The following is a 24688-nucleotide window of genomic DNA, read 5'->3' as shown; positions in this document are numbered from 1 at the left end:
CCTCCTCTCTCTCCCTCCTTCCTTCTTTCTTTCTCTATCTTTATCTCTGTCTCTCCTTCCCTCTCTTTCTTCCTCTCTTGCTCCCTCTCCCCCAACCCCCTCTCTGTCTCTCCTCTACTTCTCTTCCTCCTCTTCTCTCTTCCTCCTTCCCTCCCTCCCTCTTTCTCTATCTCTTATTTCTGTCTCTTTCTTTACAGGTATAAATATGTATACACATATAGATATAAATACTTTTATTTATTAGCTATGCCTACAAGGCAGCAATGGTACACTATATGTCCTAGATATGACTTCTGTTACCAGGAACAAGTACATGATCTCTCAGAGCCTCAGTTTCCTCATCTATATATTGAAATGTAGGGTTGGACTCAATGGCCTCCAGAATTACTTATATTCCTCAGTCTATGATTCTGGGACCCTATCAAACAGGTCAAGCCTATCCCAAGAAAGTGGAAGCTGGACCAGTGTGTTGAATCACAGTCTGCATACACAATTAGGGAATTAGGGAAGAACTATCACAATATAAGCTATTTCAATCAAGGATTGAAAGCTCTACCAGGATGTAAATAATTGAATGATAGAATGGTTCTTCTGTTCCCATAATCCAAAGGAACTGAACTATTCAGGAAATTCAAAGGCAACGCATTTATACCACCCTTAATTGATTGAATTTTAGTTTAAGGCATTGTGGTGTCTTTGTAATGTAATATAACTGGTTCAGTTCCATGTTTATTAGGCATCTACTTGGAGATGTAATGGAAGATGAGCTGGATTTGAACTCCAGGAGACCTAGATTTGAATCCCAGGTCAGCTACTTAGTCACTATGTGGCTTCAGAAATTTGTTCCACCTCTCTAGGACTCAGTTTTCTCATCTGTAAAATGAGGATACTAAACCAGATGATTTCCAATGCTTCTTCTAGCTCCAAAGACTGTGATTTTACATATTCTATACTAAATACTAAAGGATATACAAAGATGTATTTTTTAAAATTTCCATCCTCATGTTGCCATTTTCTAATAATTACAGTCAACTAAATGATAGACGATGAAATGACGGCAATCTTAATAGAAATGACGATGAAAGACGGCAATCTTAATACAGATGACGAGAGGAGCTTTTGACATGAATTAAAATTAGATTTAAAATGAAATCTTTGCTGTATTATTAATCTAGCAATTCAGTGGCAAGTCTCTCCTGATCACTGGACTAGCTCCAAGGGAGGGCCGAAGGTAAGGAAAGCCCAGTTCTCAGGCTGACACACCCTGAAGTGAACATTCTTTAATTAACAAAGACAAATATTTCACCTGTGGCCTGAATGAACTGGAACCAAGTTTCCGACAGTGGAAAAATTAACAACGGAAAGGCTAGTATCTGGTTCCTATAAAGTATAGAGTCTACATACTGTGTGTGTGTGTGTGTGTGTGTGTGTGTGTGTGTGTGTGTGTGTTACAGAATTGTTATTTCTTGTGGGAACACTTGATAATAGACTCTTTTAGAGTAATATAAGTTGTGGGTAGATTGAATGAAAACAGACAACAATATAGAAAAGTATTCAATTTAAATACATGTGACCATATGAACTAACAGGAATGGTACAAATCCATGAGAGTATTATATTAGGTAATTGAATAAACATTGAAATAAATGAGAATTTAAATTGTCTCTTGCTATCAGCAATGAGGATTAGAGTCATTTTTTTCTTCTTCACCTTAGTACATTTGGATGAAAATAAAATAAGCAATAAAGAGTGTGTGTCTATATTTTGTCCTCAAAGAAAGTAATAAAAATTGAAATATTAGCCTACTCGAGGGTAAAATCCAAATTGACAATCTTAATCATTTAAATATCATTAGCTTTATATTTTAGACAAATTAGATAAATTAATGGGTGAAATATTTCAATTCTCTGGACAGCAGTTTCTTCCTTTATAAAAATGAAATTTTTGGCATAGATGGCGTATATGATTTCTGCTACCTTTGAAATTGTAGGAATCCAAGAAATGCATGGGACTGTAATAGATAAACCAGTGTTTTATTGTTCCTAACACTGGGTTCAGGAACTTGGACCTGATACATGTAGTTTTAGTAAGTGAAAAGCATAGCATTCAGCTTAAGAAACATACCCACCTGACATTTTAGGAAGACAGAATATCCATCCACCAATCATAGACATGAATTTTTAAAATGCTAAATAGAATACTGGGTGGGCAGGGTTGGAGAATTGTTTCCTCTTGAATGAGATCATATTAATTTTACTGTGTGACAGTAGAGGGCACTCTCAGCACACCCTGCCTGTAAATAAACACACTTAAGCATCCTTATATATATTCATGTATACATGCATGCATAAATACACACACAAATAGATCTCTAAATTAATTAATGAGTCATTAAGTAAACTAGCTAGATTCCTTGAGAAGGAAATCCTACTTATAATTTTTTTTAAATTCTAAACTTCATATATACCAAATAAAATGAGCACTTCCATATACATTGAGAAACAGAAGGAAAGGATTGCATATAAAATCGAGAACTTCTGTTGTATAGATAAAGTTGGCTTTCTAACCTGTCTTGCTTGTTTGTGGTTATCTCTGACCTTTCTGCTTCCAGTTATAACTTCTGAGATCATATTATCTTTGGTTTAGCTCATAGGATTTAGAGGCACAAGATGATCTTCTGAATCAAATATCTCATTTTCCAAATGATCAGATTGAAGCCTTAGACATTAAAATGACTGTTAAAAAAAAATCACAATTTTACACAATTTGGTGATTCCAAATAGGATAGGAGAAGAAAATACCTTTGCCTATTTCCAATCTCTGCCTCCATTATCTGATGGATATTTCTGTGAAATGGAACTAGTTCCAGAGGTTAACATATAGGTCGTCACTTTAACAGAAATGGTTTTATTATGTTACCTGTACCCCCATTAAGTAAATATGCAGCAAGCCTCTTTTCCTGGCCTTGAATTTTGGCATCTCCTTGAGTAGGATTTTATACGTCCTTGATTGGAAGACCCTAGGATTAAACAATGTCTTGTAGAAATCATTCAAGGAATTCAGGAAACTGTACCTTGTATTTCTACATGTGTTTCTCTAATTGAGATTCAGGTAAAGGAAGTTACCTGCCTTCTTGACTGCCTGACAATTAAGATATAGTATTAGAAAGCTAGAACTGGGTATCAGAATTCCTAAGTTTTATCTATCCAAAGTATCTATTCAAGCATTTCCTATATACAAAAATCTATATATTGAATTTCACTTTAAGTTTATGGATTTGTGTTTTTTAATTTTAAATTATCTAAATGTAAAACAATGTGAAATGTACTTTAAAAAAAAAAGAACATTGAAAAATTTTTAAGGTTTAGTTTCCATGTCAGTTGTCAGTGGAAGATCTGAGTTCAAATCCGACCTCAGACAGTTACTAGTTGTGTGACCCCATATAGGTCACTTGACCTCCATTTGCCACAATCACCTCAATTGTGAAATGGAGATAATATCAGCACCTACCTTGAAGCAATGTTGAGAGATTCAAATGAGATAATATTTGTTAATTGCTTAGCACAGATCCTTGTCCATAGTCGGTGCTTAATAAATGCTAAGTCCTTTCCCCCAGTATACATAATATTATATAGTTTAGTCTTTCTTTAACGCCTATCTTAGTTTTATGTCTCCAATAGACAGATATTTATTTTATTGCTGTTGAGTCGCTTTCATTTTTGCCTGATTCTTTGTGACCCCCCATTTGGGGTTTTCTTGGCAAAGATAATGGACTGTCATTTCCTTCTCAAGCTCATTTTATAGATGAAGAAACTGAGGCAAACAGAATTAAGTGATTTGCCCAAGGTCACACAACTAGCAAGTGTCTGAAACCAGATCTGAACTCACAAAGATGAGTCTTTCTTACTCATTCACTGTACCATTTAACTTTCATAGACATTCATCTTATGGTAAAATTAACCGAGTTTCTGGAGTTGATTTACAGTTTAAGAATTCTACCCTCTATCCCTATAATCTCTATACCTATAATGGGTAACATAAATCTTCAATTTATGTTCTTAATTTATTTAACTTGACTCGTATGACTTAATTTTCTGTTCTTGGAAAAGTTACTTATGACATGTTAATTAACAAAAGAATATATGCAACTACTAAATATAATGAAGACTGCATTGCTTTAGTTTATGCTAAAAAGTGAATTCTTATTTTCATTAATTTTATTGATCTTGAGATGATACATATGTCCAAAAAATTTGAAAAGCTTCTTTGAAAACTGTTATTATTTAAAAGACTATCCAAATTTTTCTTATACTTGAAACATTAATTGAAATCTCTTGTCTTCTCTTTTTTGGAAACAGGTATATACCTTTTGCAAAATGCTCATAGTACAACTGTGATTCCAACGTGTATGCCAGACGAATCAAATGACAACTGCACTGCTTTAGGTATGGTCATCTTTCAAAAATACAATTTCTAGAATTACACATGTTTAATCTATATTGGATTACTTGCTATTAAAGGGAGGGAGGAGGAGACGAGAAAGGAGAAAAATGTAAAACACAAGGTTTTGCAAGGGTGAATGTTGAAAACTATCTTTGCATGTATTCTGAAAAAAACACTTATTAAAATAAATAAACATTATTTCTACATGCATTCATAAATAATCTCTCAATCCCACTACTCTTCTCCTATAGAGCCAAAACAACTCTCCCCCTCAAAAAAAAATCCTCTCATTATAAGCACGAATAGTTCTGCAAAGTAAATTTTCACATTGCCCATCCCTGATAATATATGTATCTCTCTACATTTTAAGTTCACTACCTCTCTGTAAGGGTTAAGTGACACATTCCCTCTTCAGTCCTCCGGCAGTCCACCAGACTTTTATCTTTGCATTGATCAGAGCTCTAAGGCTTTCATAATTACTTTTCTTTACAATGTTACTGTAATTGCTCATTTAGGTCTGAATTGCTTATTTAAAAAAAACTTCCCATCTTCCTTTGAAATTCTCCTGTTTTTTATGACACAATAATATCGCATTTCTGTTCATTCTTTGATAGAAACCTGTTCCCTTAGTTTTCATATTTTAGTTCTTACCAAAAAAGCCACTATAAATGTCTGTCTGCTTTCTGTTTCTTTGATCAATTTAGGATATAGACCAAGTAATATCATTTGACAAAGTAAAGTATAGTATACTACATTTCTGAACCCAATTCCAAATTGCTCTCCAAAATGGCTGGACCAATTCACTGTTTCACCAATAAGGTACCTATATGGGGCAGCTAGGTGGAGAGAGCCCTGGGCTTGGAATCAAGAATTAGGAACTCATCTCCATGTAGTCAAATCTAGTCTCAGACACTTACTAGCTGTGTGACCCTGAGCAAGTCACTTAAGACTATTTGCTTCATTTTCCTCATCTATAAAATGAGCTGGAAAAGGAAATGGAAAACCATTCTAGTAACTTTGCCAATAAAACCCCAAATGGGTCATGAGATGTCAGAGAAGACCAGAAATGTTGAATAACAATAAAAACAAAAATTGCCCTATTTATAAGTATGCTCATCTCTAGAATTAAACAGATTGAAAAACAACAAAAACTCAAAAATGTTAAATTTGTAATATTAGATATATAATATCTCTTTATGTAGGTTTACATAAGTACATTTTATGCAACACATATTCACATATATATTATATATATACATATATATATATATTTATACACATATATCCCCACATAGAGAGAAACAAAGACAGAAAGAAAGAGAGGGAAGTGTCAGAGAGAGAGAGAAAGACAGAGAGACAGAGATAGACAGAGAAACAAAAACAGAGAAACAGAAAGAGAGAGAGAGACTGAGACAGAGACATGTATGATGTAGGTACAGGACCTGGATTCAAACAAACCCTGATCATTTTCTAATAAATCTTGGAGCTTCAACAATAAGATGAACCAAATCAGTTCCAACAGAGCAGTAATGAACTGAACCAGCTACACCCAGTGAAAGAACCCTGGGAGAGGATTATGAACCACTACATAGAATTCCTAATCTCTCTATTTTTGTCCACCTGCATTTTTGATTTCCTTCACAAGCTAATTGTACACTATTTCAAATTCCGATTCTTTTTATACAGCAAAAAAGAATTGTTTGGACATGTATACATATATTGCATTTAACTTATACTTTAACATATTTAACATGTATTGGTCAATCTGCCATGTGGGGGAAGGGATGGGAGCAAGGAGGGGAAAAGTTGCAACTGTCAATGCTGAAAAATTACCTATGCATATATCTTGTAAATAAAAAGCTATAATAAAAAAAAAATCTTGGAGCTTGAACAAATCATTTAAACTCTCTGGGTATCCATTTTCTCCCCTGTAAAATAAAGAGATGGGACATAATGGTCTGAGCTCCTTTTAGTTCTAACTCGATAATTTATGACAGATGTTAAATATGTTCATGTTGTTGTTTATATTAAGTCATGTCCAGCTCTTTGTGCCCCCATTTGGGGTTTCTTGACAAAGATACTGGAGTGGTTTGCCATTTCCTTCTCTAGTTCATTTTTAAAGAAGGGCAAAAATGTCTGAGATAACATTTGAACTCAGATTCTCCTGATTCCAGGACTGGAGCTCTATCCAGCACCACTTAGCTGCCCCAAATCTAGTCAAGGAATATAATTCTAGTATAAGGAATAGATAAGAACCGAACCTATGATTTCAAATGTAGAGGATTCCTGGAAAAGTAAACTCCCTGTTCTAACACAGGCATCTTATTTTAAACTTTAAGTCCTGGAGAAAGCTAACTGGGAGTACTGAGAAAGTAGGTGACATTTACATGGTCATATCACCAGAATTTTAATGAAAAGAAAAAAAGAAAAAACAAATAAACAAACGTGGATTTCCACCAAACAAAATGTTTTTTTTTTTTTTGGTGGGGGGAGGACGAAAAGATTTGGGAAAATAGAAAAGAAAGTAGAAAGTACAAATTGGACACTGCCTAGGGTTCAGGAAGGAAATGTACCTTACAGGGCTCAGGTCTATAAAGTCATATACTGGAGCTCTGCTACAGAACTATTTTTAACAAATACTCTCCTGAGAGAAGTAATCATTGAAATTGGGCAGGGGAAGATCTGCACTTGGAATGTGTGTGTGTGTGTGTGTGTGTGTGTGTGTGTGTGTGTGTGTGTGTGTAATTAGCCTTCCTCAAACCTATTTCTCTTTTCAACCTTTACCACATTTGGGACTCTTAAGTTTCATAAAGCTTGTCATAACCTGACGTGCCAGGAAATAAAAGGATTAATGAGCCATGAAGATGATAATGAGGGAAGAGGTGATACCCACAGACACAGGGGTTACCGAATTGCCAGCAGAAAAAGCTTAAAGTTTGTGAAGTCTGGAAGCTAGGAAGTCAAACTGAAGCAGGGGAAAGGGGTCCAACGTTATAGATCAAGGATCAGAGTCAAAGAGAGAGGTTGAGAAAGTTTTTAACACAAAGTAGGTGGGAATAATAGTAATCATATCTTCTTGCCCATCACTTAATTTCCTAGGAGTGTAGGATATGGGAATGGGAGGGACCTCAGAGGCCATCTGGTCTAACACCTTCAAATTATAGAGGAAACAAAGATGGGGGTATTAAGTTATTTGACCAAAGTCACACAAGAGAGAGTATTAGAACCTCTGAATAGAAAGCCAGTGTTTTTCCTACTGTACATACACTGTTTTCATTTCTGGGACTCAGTTGCCTTATCTGTAAAATGAGGATAATAACAGCACTTATTTCCCAGGGTTATTATCTTCAATTATTATTTCTAATTTATCCTATTTACATCTTGTTTGTATGTAGTTGTTTATGGGTCATCTCCCTCATTCGACTGTTCTCCTTGAAGAAGAGGTAGCCAGGTAGCTCAGTAGTAGGTAGAGGGCTGGGCCTGGAATAAGAAAGACCTGAATTTAAATCCAGCCTCAGACATTTACTACCTGTGTGACTTCTGTCTGACCCAGTTTCTTCAATTGTAAAATAGAGACAATAATGGCGTCTATCTGCTGGACTAGTTATAAGGATTAAATGAAGTAATATTTTTAAAGGACTTAACAGGGACTTCATAAATTAAGCTTGTCTCCTTCCTTGAGAGCACAAACAATTCTCTGATCTTTTTTGTCTGACCAGATCATAGCATAGTCCCTGGCACATTGTTTTATTGTTGATTAGTGTTTTCCACTACTGTCTGACTTTTTGTGACCCGATTTGGGGTTTTCTTGACATTGATACTGGAGTGGTTTTGCCATTTCCTTCTCCAGTTCATTTTACAAATTAGGAACCTGAGGCAAACAGGATTAAGTAACTTGCCCAGACTCACACAGCTAGTGTCAGATTTGCACTCACAAAGATGAATCTTCCTTATTCCAGACACAGCACTCTATTTACTGTGACTATTTGCTGCCCCATGGCATATACTAGGCATTTAATAAATTGTTGTTGACTTGTAAGGACAAAATGAAATAATATTTGTAAAGTTTTTTGAAAACCTTAAAGCTTTATATAAATTCTATTTTTCATTTTATCATCATCATTGTCTCTGAGGGTCCCTTACAAGTTTATATATTACTTTGTAAAAAAAAAAATTTTAATTTACAAAATTAAATTGCTTCTCAACAATGCCTTTCTTACCTCATAACTGGCTAGTTCCAATATTTTTATTCTTGTTTTTAAAATGAGGAAATTGAGTTCCTAAGAAGGGAAGAGTAGAGAAAATAAGTCATTATTCCCCCATACCACATTTCCTTTCAGAACAGATGCCAGATGGCTCCTATCAGACAAAATTGGAAATGAAAACTGGGGTTTCCTTATATCACCTAATTCTTGAATTCCCTCTGGCCCTTGACTTGGACCTGACAAAAGTCCTACAGACCTTTCTTATGGACATTTTAAGGTCAACTGGGCAGGTGGGCTTCAGTAAATCTTGTTGGAATATCTCAAAATATCAATGGCCATGGCAAAGGACTATCCCTGCAAGGTCTTCAAGCTCCTCTCCCCCACCCTCCCCCTACGCAGCAGCATCTAAGTACTAGCCTGCAACTACCTAGGTGCTGCATTGGAGAATCAGGTCCTTCCTGTTCTGCTTCATACCAGGCTACACCCAGGGCTCAGCACTTGGGAGCTGTTAGTAGGATCTCTTCATTGGGGATGACAATGGGGAGAGCTGCAGGGGGAATGGCAGCCCAAAGGCAATGTCTACAGATTGTGGGAAGACGTCTGCTCCTACATTCTTTTTTTAAAAACTAATTTTTATGTCCAGTGAATAAACACTTATTTTCTCTCCCTCTTACTGGGACAAATTAAAGACTAAAAAATAATCCTAATAACACAACAAATTTCTACATTGACCATTTCCAAAAACATGTGCTTCATTCTGCATTTTGAATCTAACCCTCCTCTATCGGGATGTGGGCAGCATCTTTCTTCCTTGAAAGAAGATTCCCATATTCCATAATGGAATGAATATTTGGAAGAATTCAAATGTTATCTATTCACACTAAAAACTCACATTTCAATCGGGTTTTGTTCCTCTTCAAAGGGTAAGGATAAGATAAAGTTAAAGAATAAGTTAAAAAGACAGAGCCTGGTAACTTGAGAGAAAAATGGTTGTTACATTCAAGTGTCTTTAAAGTTTGGAACCAGAAAGAAATTGGCATTAAATCCCACCTCAGATACTTCCTACAAATGTTTGCCTCTATTTCCCTATCTGGAAAATGGGGATAAAGTAGCACTTACCTTCCAGTGCTTTTGTGAGGATAAATGAAATAATTTTTGTTAAGCATTTTGCAAATTTTAAACTGATAGAGTACTTAATTATATATTTTATATATTAATTAATATAAATTATATATTTATTATATATAATTGATAACATTTCATTAAACTGACAATATAATAAATATTATTATTAAGCTAAGAATAACAGGCAAGACATAACGTATCATATAACTTCCATCATTATTATTAAACTAAGAGTAACAGATAGAAATTTTACAAAGTGTTATGTAAATGCTATTTATTATTACACTAACAGTAACAAGCAGAAGTTACATAAATTGCTACAGAAATTCTAATATTATTATTAAGCAGTGGTTTTGTAAAATGTTCTATAAATGCCATTTATTATTACCATTATTATTAAATTAGGAGTAATGGATGAAAGTTATATAAAGAATAAATTCCATCATCTTCATCATTTTAAACTAAGAGCAATGAGTAAAAGTTATATAAAGTGCCATATAAATTCTACTATTATTAAGATAAGATTAATGGCTGGACATTGCACAGAAATAGTCAAACTATTCTTTCAGCCTATGCAAGTTTTTGTGACCTCATTTAAGGTTTTCTTGACAAAGATATTAGACTGGCTTGCCATTGCCTTCTTCAGCTCATTTTACAAATGAGGAAACTGAGGCAAGCAGAGTTAAGTGATTTGTCCAGAGTCACACAATGAGTAAGTGTTTGAACTCACTGAGATGAATCTTCATGGTTCCAAGCCCAGTGTGCCTTCCATTCTGCCATCTAGCTGACCTGCTTACCAGCAGGAAAACCTTCCTAAAAATTAGATTAGGAAGAACAGATTCTCTTGTCAGATGCCCTTTTGTTCCCCATCAATACTGCTCTTCAGGAATAGCTGGATCAGTACGTGGCAAGAAGGGATGTAGCTGTGAGGGTTTTTGCTCAGAGACAAATTGCAGTGGAGGCCCCTGAACAAGCCCTTAATTGGCTATTAAAAGACTGTGCTTTCCTAACCCACAGTTATGACATTCTTGGCCCAGAGGATGGTTGCTTTGTATATTTTTCTGTGTCCCCCTTTTGGGGATGATATAGCTAAAATTCTTCAATTTCCTCACTTCAATCACTCCCTGCACCTCAGAGATTCTCTGTTTCTACACAAAACAAAAAGTGCAACAGGTCTGTCACCTGCTTGTAATAGTGGCTTGATGACATGTATCATTGTAGTAACACTTACAGAGTTTTTAAAAAAAACTGAAGCAAAATAACCCATCTGTTTTCCATTCTTTCCACAGTTCAGATAGAAAATAATCCCCCCGTGGGTCCAGTGGCAATTGCAAAATGTGGCGAGGACATGCAAGGCTTCTGTTTTCATGGGCAGTGCATCTACCTAGTGGATATGAGTCAACACGTCTGTAGGTGAGTGACCGTCATCGCCTCTTGCTTGGATAATTTCTTTTTAATTGTTTTATTTGTTTCTGGACTCTCCTCTTCCCAATTCGTTCTTCACAAATCTGCCAAAGCCATCTTTCTAAGACTTTCCAAGTCCTCCCCTACCATGTTCAACATTCCCCAATGTCTCATAATGTCTGGCACATAGTAGGCACTTACAATATGTGCTTGTTGGGTTGGATTGAACGAATGTGTATTTTGTGTGTATTTTATATTAATTTTTACAATTTCAGTCAATTAAAAAATAGAAAATGGGAATGTTTTCTAGAATTGCTGTTGAGGATTCTAGAATTGTTGAGTAATTTCAGTCATGTTCAACTCTCTGTGACTGTGATATTGAAATAATTTGCCATTTCCTTCTCTGGTTCATTTTACAAATGGAGAAACTGAGTCAAACAAAGCTAACTGACTTGCCCAAGGGTCACATAGCTAGTAGGCACCTGAAGCTGGATTTGTACTCTGGTTCTCCTGATTCCAGGACTGGCATTCTATCCACTATGCCACATAGTTGCTCTACTCTAGTATTCAGTTAATTACTCTGTTGAAAGAAGCCAATTATCTCCATAAAATCACCATTTACTTCAGAAATTGAAATAACACCTGAGAGGGTTTAAACATTCTATAGTATTTGTTCTTTTATTAAAAGCCAGCCTTTATAAAGCACTTTAAAATTTGCAAAGTATTTTACAGATACCTCATTTGAGCCTCTCAAAAATCTATAAACAACAATAAGGGCTGTAATTAACCCTATTTTACAAGTGAGAAAATTGAGGCAGACAACAGTAAAGTAACTTGTCTGCCCAGGATCACAAAGTTAATAAGTGCCTGAAACCAGATATGAACTCAGATATTCCTGAATCTAACTCCACTATGTCACTTAGCTATCCCTAAGACTGCTGTATGAAATGTAACGCTCAGCTTTTGGTATACAATAATGGTTTCTTTTTATAGCCATTCATGTGCATGAGAAATGATTTTATTTCTTCCATTGTTTAATTTTGTATGTTTGTTCTTTTAATTTAACAAATTAAGCGATTATCCTCTGCCTAGCAATAGAAATTCAAGTGCAAAAGGAACAACCCAAAATAATAATTAATAAAGCCCTGCCTTCAGGGAGCTTATGTTTTAAGGGAGTGAGGAATATCTAGAAGATCACAAGATTGTGGCTTCTGCATTTCCAAGCCTCCATGATTTCTTTTCCTTCTAAGATAACTTTTGTATGTGTGTCTTTGTGTGTATATATATGTGTGTGTGTACATATGCATATACATGTATATATATGTGTGTGTACATATATATACATATATATAGTATGTATCTTATATAATCATGTTTATTTTTTCTATTTTTCATTAGGTGTGAAGTAGGCTACACAGGCAGCAGATGTGAGCATTTTTTGCTAACTGTTCACCAACCCTTGAGTAAAGAATATGTAGTATTGACTGTCATGCTTGTTATTCTGTTTCTGATCATCATTGTTGGGGGCACATATTACTTCCTTAGATGGTAAGACACAATTTCATTACACTAGCTATTTATTTATTTTGTTTGTTTGTTTACTTATTTATTTTTAATTAGGAAGAGTAGTTACGGTTTGGGTGAAAATCTAGACAAAACTTTTAACAAGACTTAACAAACATTGGAGTAAAATCCCTGAGGCTCAATCTCTTCATTCTTAAACGGGGAATGATTTAAAGCAGAGAGGATTTTGAGTTCAGAGACGTAGGCTCAGAGCTTGGTTCTCCAAGTTATCTGCTGTGTGATTTTGAGCAAGTTGATAATTTTTTCTGAGCCTTTAGTTTCTTATTTATAAAATAGGAATAGTAGTATGCACAAATTTAATATTGAAAAAGCATGTTTTTTATTCTTCTAAATATTATATGATAGCTAGCTCTAATTATCCGACTCACATAGATTGTCGTGAAACCTATAAAGAACAGGGAGTTAGGTCCCAAGCTTATGATTTTATTGGCATTAGGAACTCCCAGGTGAGGAAAGTCCCTCTCCTTAGGAGGGTTGGCACTTTCTCTACAAATCTAATTTAGAATCTTACATGTCATCTAGAGCACTGAGACATCAGGTAACTCGCTCAGGACTATGAATCCTGGCAAATCCAAGAGATAGTGAGTAAAGTCCCAAGTACATTAAGGTGACTTCATGGACAAGATGGAGCAAGCATGAATGGGTTATTATGAGCGTGACTGTATGAAACATCCAAATTATTGAGATTAGACATGAGTGTTTGAGATGAAAAAAGTGATATTTAGTAGTAGGGAGGGAGTAAGTACTGTGTACAAACATACCTAAAGTCCTTTGAAAAGAGATTCTAAGTGTATTTGTGCAAGAGAACATAGAACTGAGAGCTCTGTCTTCTCTTATTTCTCTCTTTTGTTATAAGAAAGGGGAGGGATATATTGGTAAAGGTGAGTGATGTCAAAAGAAATTATATCAAACTATATATACATGTACATATATATATATATTAGATAGAAGAAGTAGGAGAATGAGTGTGAGAGAAAAACCAATAAATAAAATGAATGATTTTAACCTTCATTGATGATTAATGACATTACTTGGTACAAATACTTGCTTCCAAAAAGTATATCATTATATAACTAATGAGAAAAAATAATATTGGTAGTAATTGAAAGTGCTGGCAACTGAATTGAAGAAATAAGGGCAGCCAAAGGATAATGGGGAAAATGCCCAGAACTTTGGAGGCAAACTCCACTATTCACTGTCTATATATCCTTGGGCAAATCACTTAATCTATGTTGCCTCAATTTCCTCATCTGTAATATGAGGAAAGTGTACTAGATGACTTCTAAGGTCCATTGCAACTCTAGAAGTAAAAACCCATGGGTTAAATGTGGTTTGTCATTTTTAAAAAATCATGCCATATGTCCTATGAAGCTTTGGATTCTTGAGATAAGGTCTGATGGGCATTTCTCTGTGTTATTCAATGGTATAGTTCTGGTTTTGGTCATATAAAGTCAACAGCATCAACAATTTAAAAAAAAAAAAGGTTATCCTGTACCCATGACTGATGATAATCATCAGTCAAGCTCTAGCTATTTATCTTGCACTGAACTTGAACTCGAACTTGGTCAAGATCATCTTTATAAAGTCTGCAATAGATGTTTGGTAGCACTAATTATATGAGATGGGGGTCTATGCAGCTTTTGAATCCACATAATTGTTTTTTGCTAAATATGGAAAATTTACTTTGTTCTAACCTGTGCTGACTGAAGTATTAATAGTTTTCTTTTTCCATTTTGCATGTTCCCAGGTACAAAAACAGAAAAAGCAAAGAATCAAAGAAGGAATATGAAAGAGTGACTTTGAATGATGAAAAGAACTCAATATTTCTACAAGTCTGAAAGAAGCAAATGGCACATCCTTACTACTTGCCTAATGGCAACCTCTTAGTGTTAATAGTTTTGTTTTATTAATAATTATTAATAATATTTATGTTAAAAACAAAAAAGGGTCAAACCATATATTTTTTTTTCTTTTAAAAGAAGTCCACGGAGATTTTATTTTTATTTTTTTATTTTATTATTTTTGTATGATGGAATGTTTACTAGTGTATAAAGTGCATGTAGTATTTTATACATAAAATCAGTTTTTTATAAGAAATACAAACTCCTGGGCTAGTGCTTTATTGAAAGCCACAAAGCTTGCAAGCTTGTATAGGAATCTATTCCAAAGCCATCTTCTGTAATGTGTCCGGGATACTCAAGTGAATAATGACAAAAGACAGCAAATGCATTTCTTACATAATAATTTGTTGGAAAGCATGGTTCACTGAAAACTGACATCAAAGGAATGGCATTGGAAGATGAAGATATAATTCGCCTTGGAGTCCTGTGGCAAGCAAAACATTAAAAAATGGAAAATATGGACAATGGGAATGATCTGGGGGGAAAACATTTTTTCCCAACCATTTTCTAGTAACAATGAATATTTGTTTACTACAAGCAACTGTGCTCAGTATTCCATTTTAGGACTTAACTGTAGAAATTCAAAAATCAAATATGCAACTAGGTCTCGATTAGTGTGAATAGCAAATCCTGGGATTCAAATTCCTTACCAAAGTTATAATTATGTAAAATCTGGTAATTGCTTCATCTTCTTGCAATGCAAAATTGAATAATGCAACAATTTCAGGAAATTCATTATTAACATTAATCAGAGGCCTAGATGTATTCTCACCAATGAAGATTTTAAAGATGCTTTGCTAAATTTTAATTTTTGATTATCCTTTGTATCTAGAAGCAACTTAGAATCTTATCAGTTTTCTTCATTATATGTTTGGATATTTCAAAAGGTTTGGGATTTCCTCACTGTGAATTTCTCCATCAACAGACAACATATTCTACACTTTCACAGTCAGTTATCATCAGTTACTATGACTAAATTAATTCTTTATATGGGGCACCCATTGTCAGCCTTTGGGTAGTGAATGTCTTGGAACTTGACTAGATAGCTCATTTATCAATCAATAGACACTTAGTAAATTTGCACCAAACTTGTGTTACAGCTAGACTCATATTCAGAAGTCTTTCTAGCCTGGTTACAGATACTCTTCTGTAGTCTATAAGACCCCAGGTTGACCCTCCATTCCAATGAAAAATTGGAGTAGGATTTCAGTAAGGGTCCTATTTGAGTAGTATTATATTTACTAGAGTCTATAGATGCTCATCAATATATTTTGGTTGTTGTTATATTGCTGTTGTTGTTGAATTATCAGGGGGGAAATCCCTTAACAAGAGAATATATTCCATTCCCCTTTCTCCAATGTTTATTTTCACAAAAACTTCATTTAAGTAGGATAAGAACTAGATCCTACATGATATGTGAGTAGATGAATAGAGTGTGCATGAATGAATGCACAAATACACAGGCACACACAGAAAAATTTTGAAGATCTAATTTAATATTTCAAAGTGTAATAGTGTTCAATTGTTGGTTTTGTAATAAATAGAAAAGCAATGCAATGCAAAAGTCAGTCTGAAATTATTTTCTACCAGCAGTGAACTAGAGTTAACATGAGATATTAAATCACTGAATGTATTACATACCTTTGGCTTTCTTATTTACAAAATGAATGCTACCCTATTTCTATGTGCAGCATGATGAGATTCTTCAAGGTTTAATACTCCAAAATGCTAATGGAGCTAGGATGATATTCTCTTGCAAATGTCCACCAGAAATGCAAACCATACTCTATCCTATGCAACTCTTGTCCCTTCTTCCTTAAGTCTGCCACAGAAGGTCTCCCCAATGTGCTAGTGGCAGATGAGTATTATAAATAAGCCCTTGATGATAAGTGGCATTTTCCCAATTTAAAAATTTGATACATGTACAACCATTAGCCAAATAAGGCAAACACATCACCAAATTGTCCCCTTTTCCCCAGTGGTTTATCTGTCTGATCAACATTGTTTAAGGCAATTTCACAGTCTTAGAGTTTGTAAGTCATGAGTTTTTATGATATATTGCTATGAAGGCTGCTCTTCACAAAGGGATATATGTAAAATAATAGCTAACATTCTTCCATTGGATCTAGACTAATAATTTATAGGGACTGCAAGTCAGTTCCTAGAATAGCTTTTAGCAGCCCAATTCATTCAACAAATCTTAAAATGTCAAAAATTATTAAAAGTAAGGAGAGGGCCCCTCAGAACTATGTGTCAAGTGAGTTCCCTTCTTTTTTCTCTAAATTTTTATTTGCCTTGTGTTCAGAGGCATAGACCTCCAGACCACAGGGTAGCAACACGAATCATTAGGTCCAAGAGCTTCAAAACTTCTACCTTTGATAGCTATAAGGTATAAGCCATTGGACCATGGTGTTAAAAAAAAAAATTAAGCACACAGCTATACCTTGGATTTAGTGGGGTTTTTTTCTTGTTGACTTATGTATGCATCATGATTTGGGTTTTGAGTAAGTTACTATTTTTTAAACATATATCTAAAAGATATAAAGGTAAAATTAAAGTTAGGATAATAAGAATTAGTGACATGCCAAATGTCATAACTGTATTTGGTTGCACAAATTAAATCAAGTGCTTCAAATACTTTAAACATTTCATTCATTCCACAGATTTGAACATCACCTATATAAACACCGAGCACCATGTTTTCAGTCAGGGTCAATTTGCTTTCACCTATTTTTATGCCTTGGCAATTCTATCTATTGTTTCATTGAAATAATTGCTCAATGGCAATCCATTCATTTAACTTACAGACATGACCTCTATTGAATTCAGTATAGGAAAATCAATTCAGAATAAAGCAAAAAATCAGTAGTGCTTGATCTGGGTTCTGATTCTAATAATTCCCACTCCATCCTTATCCCACCCTCTACTCCAGCTTTACAATACAGTTAAACAACTCACCTCCAAAAATAAAAAAAAAAAACATATTAAAGAAAAAATACAAATTGAAAGTGGTATTAGAAAAGAAAGTAAATCAACATGGCTAAGGATTTTATTTTCAAATAAAAGTCACTTATTACTTAGTAGCCACATTGGGAAGTTCCATTTTCACATTCTTCATATAGTTTCAAAGTATCCCACGTGCAAGATGTCCATAAAATACCTTCTATATACCTTCAAATAGTTACATTATTCCCTATGAATGTTTTTACTTATCATTTTTTTCTATAATTTAAGAAAATATCTGTGTCAAAGATATAACTTTAAAAGGGGCTATGTGTATGGAAGATATGGATATGAATGAGGACAAGCTTGTAAACCTTCATACTAAACTCATGATTTCCTAGAAAGCTGCAACATAATCCACTGTACACTCTAATACTAAAAGAAAAAAAAATTCCTAAAATAATCAAGATTTGTAGTTGAATTAAAAGTTCTGAAAACTTATAACTAAACATTTAATCTTCACCATTTCCTAATTTAATACAATCTATTCCTATTTGCTTAAGTAGTTTCACTCTTTGGACATAAAATATTAATGAGTACTCTAAAATCTCATGTCATCTTCCAAATGGCACCTTTTTTGGTTGTAAGAATTATAATTAACTAAATTCCAGCTGTTTGTTTTATGAAACTGTTATACTTTCTTCAGTGATTACAGTATCTATATCTCATTTCTCTTTAGTTCAAAAAAATGCTATTTACTATGGAAGGGATGTCGAAATCTGACCCACCTTTTCATTATTATTTTAAGATCCATTTTGTTAATTAGTTTTAGAGTACCAAAATCTTGGCCTAAACATTTACTGTATTTTCCCAATTTCATTGAGATTTGGGGAGAAAATAAGAGGATAAGTCACTATGTCTTCACAATATGTTTTAATATTTTCACTTCTTCTCCCCAAAAGAATCCATGAGTAGTATCTGACTTTCAAATGTTATATTTTGTATATAAGATGGTGTATTTTTCTCACTTGCCTTCAAACGATATAATTGTGTTTTTACTTCTGTAAAACATTCTAAAATTCAGTTTATATTGAAAATCTTATTAAACATAAATTGTATTGTATGCAATTTGTTGCTTATGATTGTCTGAACAGTAAGAGCCTACTGAATTGTATCAATTTGTTGTTTATGTGCAGTATCAACTTTGATAGTAATGTACCTTAACGTATCGAAGGAGAATGACTACAAACAACTGCACATCTTAAACAAATCTATTGGAAGAAAAAAATTAAACATATTACATAAAAATAATATTGATTTATGGTGTTTTTTCTAAATATCATTTTATTCTTTGTGTTTATAAATTGTTTGTTTTGAACATCGAATGCATTTTCCCATTGATATTAATAGATCCTTTGGTATTTGGGTTGAGAACACCAGTAAAAGACAGTTACAAGGAAGATCAGTTATTGCAGTGGCCTCCAACTGTAAATTGGAAAAAAAAAATGTAAAGTGTAAAAACCCGAATGACAAAAAAGCAAACAGATATCCCTTTGACAGTGAGTTATTGGACATGGTAATTTAAGATTTTTATACCCAGGTGAGTCTAGGATGGCACAAGACCCATTTATAGAGTGGGGGAGGGGGAGAAATAGATGAAAAAGAGGGAAGAGAGCTCAAAGGAATATTTGAGTATTGTAGAGTGAGAGTAAAATCAAGAGAAATTAATTTGAGGGAAGATGGATTAGTTAGAATTGTATATTAAGGAGATATCCCCAAGTGAGGAAATCCATGAACTTGAAGGGGAAAAGCTGGATGGAGAAAATAGGCATTAAAATTAACCTGAAACAAAGAAAGATAGAAAATTAAAAAAATAAAATTAACCTGGTCAGCAATAGAAGTAAGATCATAAAAGGTTAGGACAATTAAGACTGAAAGTAGAAATGTTTCAGGAAAAAAGTCCCAAGTCTGTGATGAAAGTATGAGATAGAGCTGGTTTTTTAATTTAAGTAATTTAAATTACTTGTATATCTGCCATATATATTGCTTCTCTCTGAAGAGGCCAAAAACAAGATAGACAATAATAATTTGAATAGCTTTGAAAATTTCACACTTTAAGAAGAAATTATAAAGGGGAACATCTATCCTGGTTCTGATTCTCACAAAAAAGAAAGTATTGATTGTTGTTTTGTTGATTGGTTGTTGAATTAGAAGGAAGTAGAAAAAGTGAACATTACATCTTAGAATTTGAGATAAAGATAAACTGACCACAATCTGATATGCACTCTAGTTTTACACAGATTAGATTTCAGAGGTTTTATAGGAAAGATAGGCAAAATCCTATAAACAGCCCCAGTAAAGAGGAAAATAAAGTGTCAAAAATGTTGTTTATATACATGGAACTCAACAATAAAACTGGATTGTTTGTAGAAAAGAATAAAGCCAGAGCAGGAAATGGAGAATAGATACAAAAATTTGACATGGGAAATCAGGTTTGCTAAATCTCAAAATGAGGTACAGCTGACCAAAAGAACTAAAGACATCAATTTCGTTGTTTTAAATTAGAGGGGATCTAACATGTATTTCAACATATTTAACATATATTAGACTACCTGCCAGCTTGAGGAGGGGATGGGAGGTAGGAGGAGAAAATTTGGAACAAATTGGAACAAAATGCAAGGGTCAATGCTAGAAAAATTGCCCATGCATATGCTCTGTAAATAAAACGCTTTAATAAAATGAACAAACAAAAAAAAATGAATGAATAAACAAACAAAAAAGTGAATGAATGAATGAATGAATTAGAGGGGAAAGGTGGGGGAAGGATGGAACAAGTTGGTGGGTTAGATGAGTTTGGATTGCCATTCATTCAGTCAGAATTAAGATAGCTCAACCTTGGAATGGATTTCCCAAGCTGAGTTAATTCATTCATTTAGGTAACAGAGCAATATCTCTAAAGAACAGATCTTTAATTTCAATTCCAAATCATATGAAAGGAGACATTAGCAGTGCAGATGGTAATATATCTCAGTTTCCTGAATTTAAAGCGCACACACACACACACACACACACACACACACACTTATTTTTTAAGACAAACTCCTAAGTAGCCATGTCTTCACCATCTGCACATTTTGGAGCATATTTTCTAAACTAAAGTATGTGGCTTTACATTATCTCTGTGGCATTTTATCTGATTACAGTCATTTCCCATCTCTCAGATTCTGAGATCTTCTTAGCTTCTGAATCCAGCACGTAGTGAGTTAGCTTTGTGTCCTTTGCAAATCTGATGTACGTGCCATCCATGCTCCTCAAGTTAGCCCAAAGGGCTTCAAATTGCATAACCTTTGATCTAGCAGTGTCTCTCCTGAACCTATATCCCAAGATCTTAAAGGAGGGAAAGGGACCCACATGTGCAAAAATGTTTGTGGCAGCCCTTTGTGTAGTGGCCAGAAACTGGAAACTGAGTGGATGCCCAGCAGTTGGAGAGTGGCTGAATAAGTTATAGTATATGAATGTTATAGAATATTTTTATTCTATTTTTTAAAATTTTTAAAGCTTTTTATTTTCAAAACATATACAGGGAAAATTTTTCAGCATTGACCCTTGCATAGCCTTGTGTTCTAGATTTCCCCTCCTTCCTCCCTCCCCCTCCTCTAGATGTCAAGCAATCCAATATATGTTAAACATGTTAAATTTATTATTGTTCCATAAAAAATGATCAGCAGGATGATTTCAGAGAAGCTTAATGAAGTGATGCTGAGTGAAATGAGTAAAACCAAGAGAACATTGTATAAAGCAACAGAAAAATTATACAATGATGACATGATTCAGGCCAGTTCCAATGATCTTGTGATGGAGCTCTCTGCACCCAGAGAGAGACTGTGGGAACTGAGTGTGGATCACAACATAGCATTTTCATTTTTTTGTTGTTGTTTGCTTGCCTTTTGTTTTCATTCTCATTTTTTCCCTTTTTGATCTGATTTCTCTTGTGCAGCATGATAACTGTGGATATATGTATAGAAGAATCACACAACATATATTGGGTTACTTGCCATCTAGGGGAGGGGATGGGGGTACAGGAGGAAAAATTTGAAATACAAGGTTTTGCAAGAGTGAATGTTGAAAACTATGCTTTTTGTAATAGAAAGTTTTAATTTTTTTTTAAATGAAGGAAAGGGAGGAAAAAACAATAAAGTAAAAAGTGCACATCAGAGAACAAAAGAAAACCTACACAGAACAAAATATAAATAACTGAACACAAAAATACATAATATTTATTGTATAGGTTTTCTTAAAAGGAAATTTATTGTGTTATGTTTTGAATCCTCTCATGTTCTGTTGTGCACATGGAAATTAATTTTTTTCTATTTTGTATTTAAGACAAATAAATTTAATAATTAATGAAATGAAATGTCTTCCCTTCTCAATGATGGGCCAGGGGAGGTATGGTGAAAGATTTTGGAATTCAAAATTATAAAAAAGAAATGAAAAAGAAGACAAAAATTGTTTTTAACATATAATTGGTAAAAATAAAATATTAAGATTTTTTTAAAACTCTTGTTTATTATCAGGGCCAACTACCTACTGAATGATGAAGATATTCTGGCAGAAGTGATGATATCTGTGAGACAACCTGCAGATGTGTGTATGTTTGTTTGGGAGAATGAGAGAAGACGAAGCAACAAAAATCAATAGAAAACATTTAGGGGGAGAGAGATTTGAGACTGACTCCATTAAAACAAATACTACTATCTAAACTTCCATAAGAAAGTACTTCTCTTTTATTCCTAAACAAACAAAAACCATCCATGTTGATAATGAAAATCTGAAGCAAAGGTAAATGCTTGACAAATCAAAAAATGACTCAAAGCTAACATTTCTTGTTGGTTTGATAAAGAAAAGTCTATTTCTTGCCTTTATTAATATCTTTAGATAATAAAAGAATTGATGGGGTTTTGTTATAAAAATAAGTCTTATAGAACTCAAAAAATATTTTTATTTCATAATCATAATTTTTCAAAATTATTTTCTTAGTCATACTCAAATCAATGTAATAATGTTGGACTTATAGGGGGAAGGTCTGGGTTTTGCATAAATAATTTATTGTTTCTGGACCTCAATATAATGAGAACATAGGCAGCCCTTACAAACACTTGAAGGATGAGATCTATTCTGGTAGTTTCAAGTAACTTGCTTACTAAACGTCACATTTTCTGGCTTTCTGAGAAGTCAGACATTAATAGAAGTTCATTGAACTTTTGATTCATAAATTTCCCTTCGACGGTACAGTGTATGAAACTGAGAACACTCCAAAAGTACCTATTCTTCCAGAGAAATACTATAGCTACTTTTAGGTGGCTAGTCATCATAAATATATTGTACTTATAACCAAAGAGTTTAACAAGCATGCCATGTATGTAAAGAACGTGCATACTTCAACCTCAGTCTGATATGAAACACTTGTCATCCTCAAAGCAGAAAACTACTATTGCTCTTTTATTTTTGTTTTTAATTAGAAAAATATTTTCCTCTCCTGCCACTTCTTATTACCTTTCCAGTTTCTCTTACCATGGCTCGGCAATTACATATCCTAATTTCTTCAGCAACTGGAAGTATTCAACTGAATTTAGACCAGTACTAATAAGTGATCATGTTATTCAAATTCTTACCATAAATTTCCATTAATTTAGAATCAATCACAATATTTTATATGATTATAACAGCAAATAGTGAAAATTCAAATATAAATTAATTGATTAATTGATTTGAAGTCAGAAGATCTGAGTTCTCCCCAACGTATCCTATGTAACTTTGAAAAATCAATTAACTTTTCTAGACCTTAGTTTCATATCTGCCAAATGAAGGAAGATCCTTTTCTAGGTCTGAATCTATTGGTCCTATGTCATCTTTATAGATAACAGAGATTGCTCTAAATCTGAGTTTCAGGAGAGGAATTGGTGAATGTGAATCATGAGCTTGCTTTAGATGAAGGAGATACTTAAGTGGGAAAAACTGGTATGAGAATATAAATAGATAACTTATCAGTAGACTTGTTCTTTCAATAAAATATTGACTATCCTAGAGAACAGAATTTTGAACTGGAAAACTCATTCAAGAACTATATCAAGAATGACACCCCTTCTCCACTTTAATTCCTGGTTCAGGTATCATATAACTGCAAAGCCAGTGACATGCTACTATGGTAGGATGCTATGTACATTTTTTAAACCCATAACTTTAAGATTTGCAAATATCAAACAGTTGATTTGTCACAGTTTAGACTTGCCTTACCTTAATCTGAACCATGAGAAAATAACACCAGATTGAAACTGAAACCTTAGTTAAGTCACAGCAATGTTTTTGTCTCTCCATATGTATCTTTGTAAAAGCTTCTGTAAAGAGACTCTCATTATTGCAAATGTTTAACCTATTTCGCATTGCTTGCTATCTTGGGAAGAGGTGTAAAGAGCACAAGATTTTGCAAAGATGAATGTTGAAAACTTGTGATTTGGGACTAGTAATAAACCCTTTCTTCCTTCCTGAGACTAAGAAATGTTCACTGTTTTAGTCCATCCCCAAGGCCAGAGATAAGGATCCATACTTCTTTTGCAGATATCCTTGAAGGATAGCCTGATGGTGTGTAAAGATATTAGACCTTACTCTCTCATGGCAAAACACATTCTTAAAAGTTAGCAAAATTCCTTGAGGCAAGAATAGAATGGTAGTTATCAAGAGAATTGGATCTCTAAATTTAACCCATTACAGGCTGGCTTGAATTCTGAACTAAATTCAAAGACAGGGAACTATAACTTAGGCATTTATAGGATATCAATTAATTGCAATTAGGACTAATAAGAAAACAATACAAGATCAATTTCAATTTTTTCATCTTTCATTTTTCTTTGTGTTCTTATCCTGTGACAGTCATCATGACATAGTAGATTGAAGACTACTCAGAGTCAGAAATTGTTTTAACTATGTGACTATGGTCAAATCATTTAAACTCTCAGAATTTCAGGCAGTTATTTAAATTTAAGCAAAATTTCTGATATACATTGCTCTTTTTCTTTTCTCTCTATG

General features: G+C 33.8%; 1 protein-coding gene across 1 annotated transcript in view; it reads left to right on the top strand.

The window, feature by feature from the left end:
- EREG (epiregulin) overlaps positions 1–18916 on the top strand; it is a 32649-nt gene extending 13733 nt beyond the window's left edge. Inside the window, exons 2-5 of the mRNA XM_051964859.1 lie at positions 4359–4445; positions 11063–11186; positions 12576–12725; positions 14509–18916. Coding sequence (XP_051820819.1) covers positions 4359–4445; positions 11063–11186; positions 12576–12725; positions 14509–14599 — 452 coding nt within the window. The 3' untranslated portion in view covers positions 14600–18916. The remainder of the gene's footprint in view (positions 1–4358; positions 4446–11062; positions 11187–12575; positions 12726–14508) is intronic.
- Positions 18917–24688: the final 5772 nt, after the last annotated feature.

This window comes from Antechinus flavipes, chromosome 6, assembly GCF_016432865.1.
Source record: "Antechinus flavipes isolate AdamAnt ecotype Samford, QLD, Australia chromosome 6, AdamAnt_v2, whole genome shotgun sequence".
Lineage (NCBI taxonomy): Eukaryota > Metazoa > Chordata > Mammalia > Dasyuromorphia > Dasyuridae > Antechinus > Antechinus flavipes.
The sequence above is the reverse complement of the archived record's forward strand: the minus strand, read 5'-3'. Positions and strand labels throughout refer to the sequence as shown.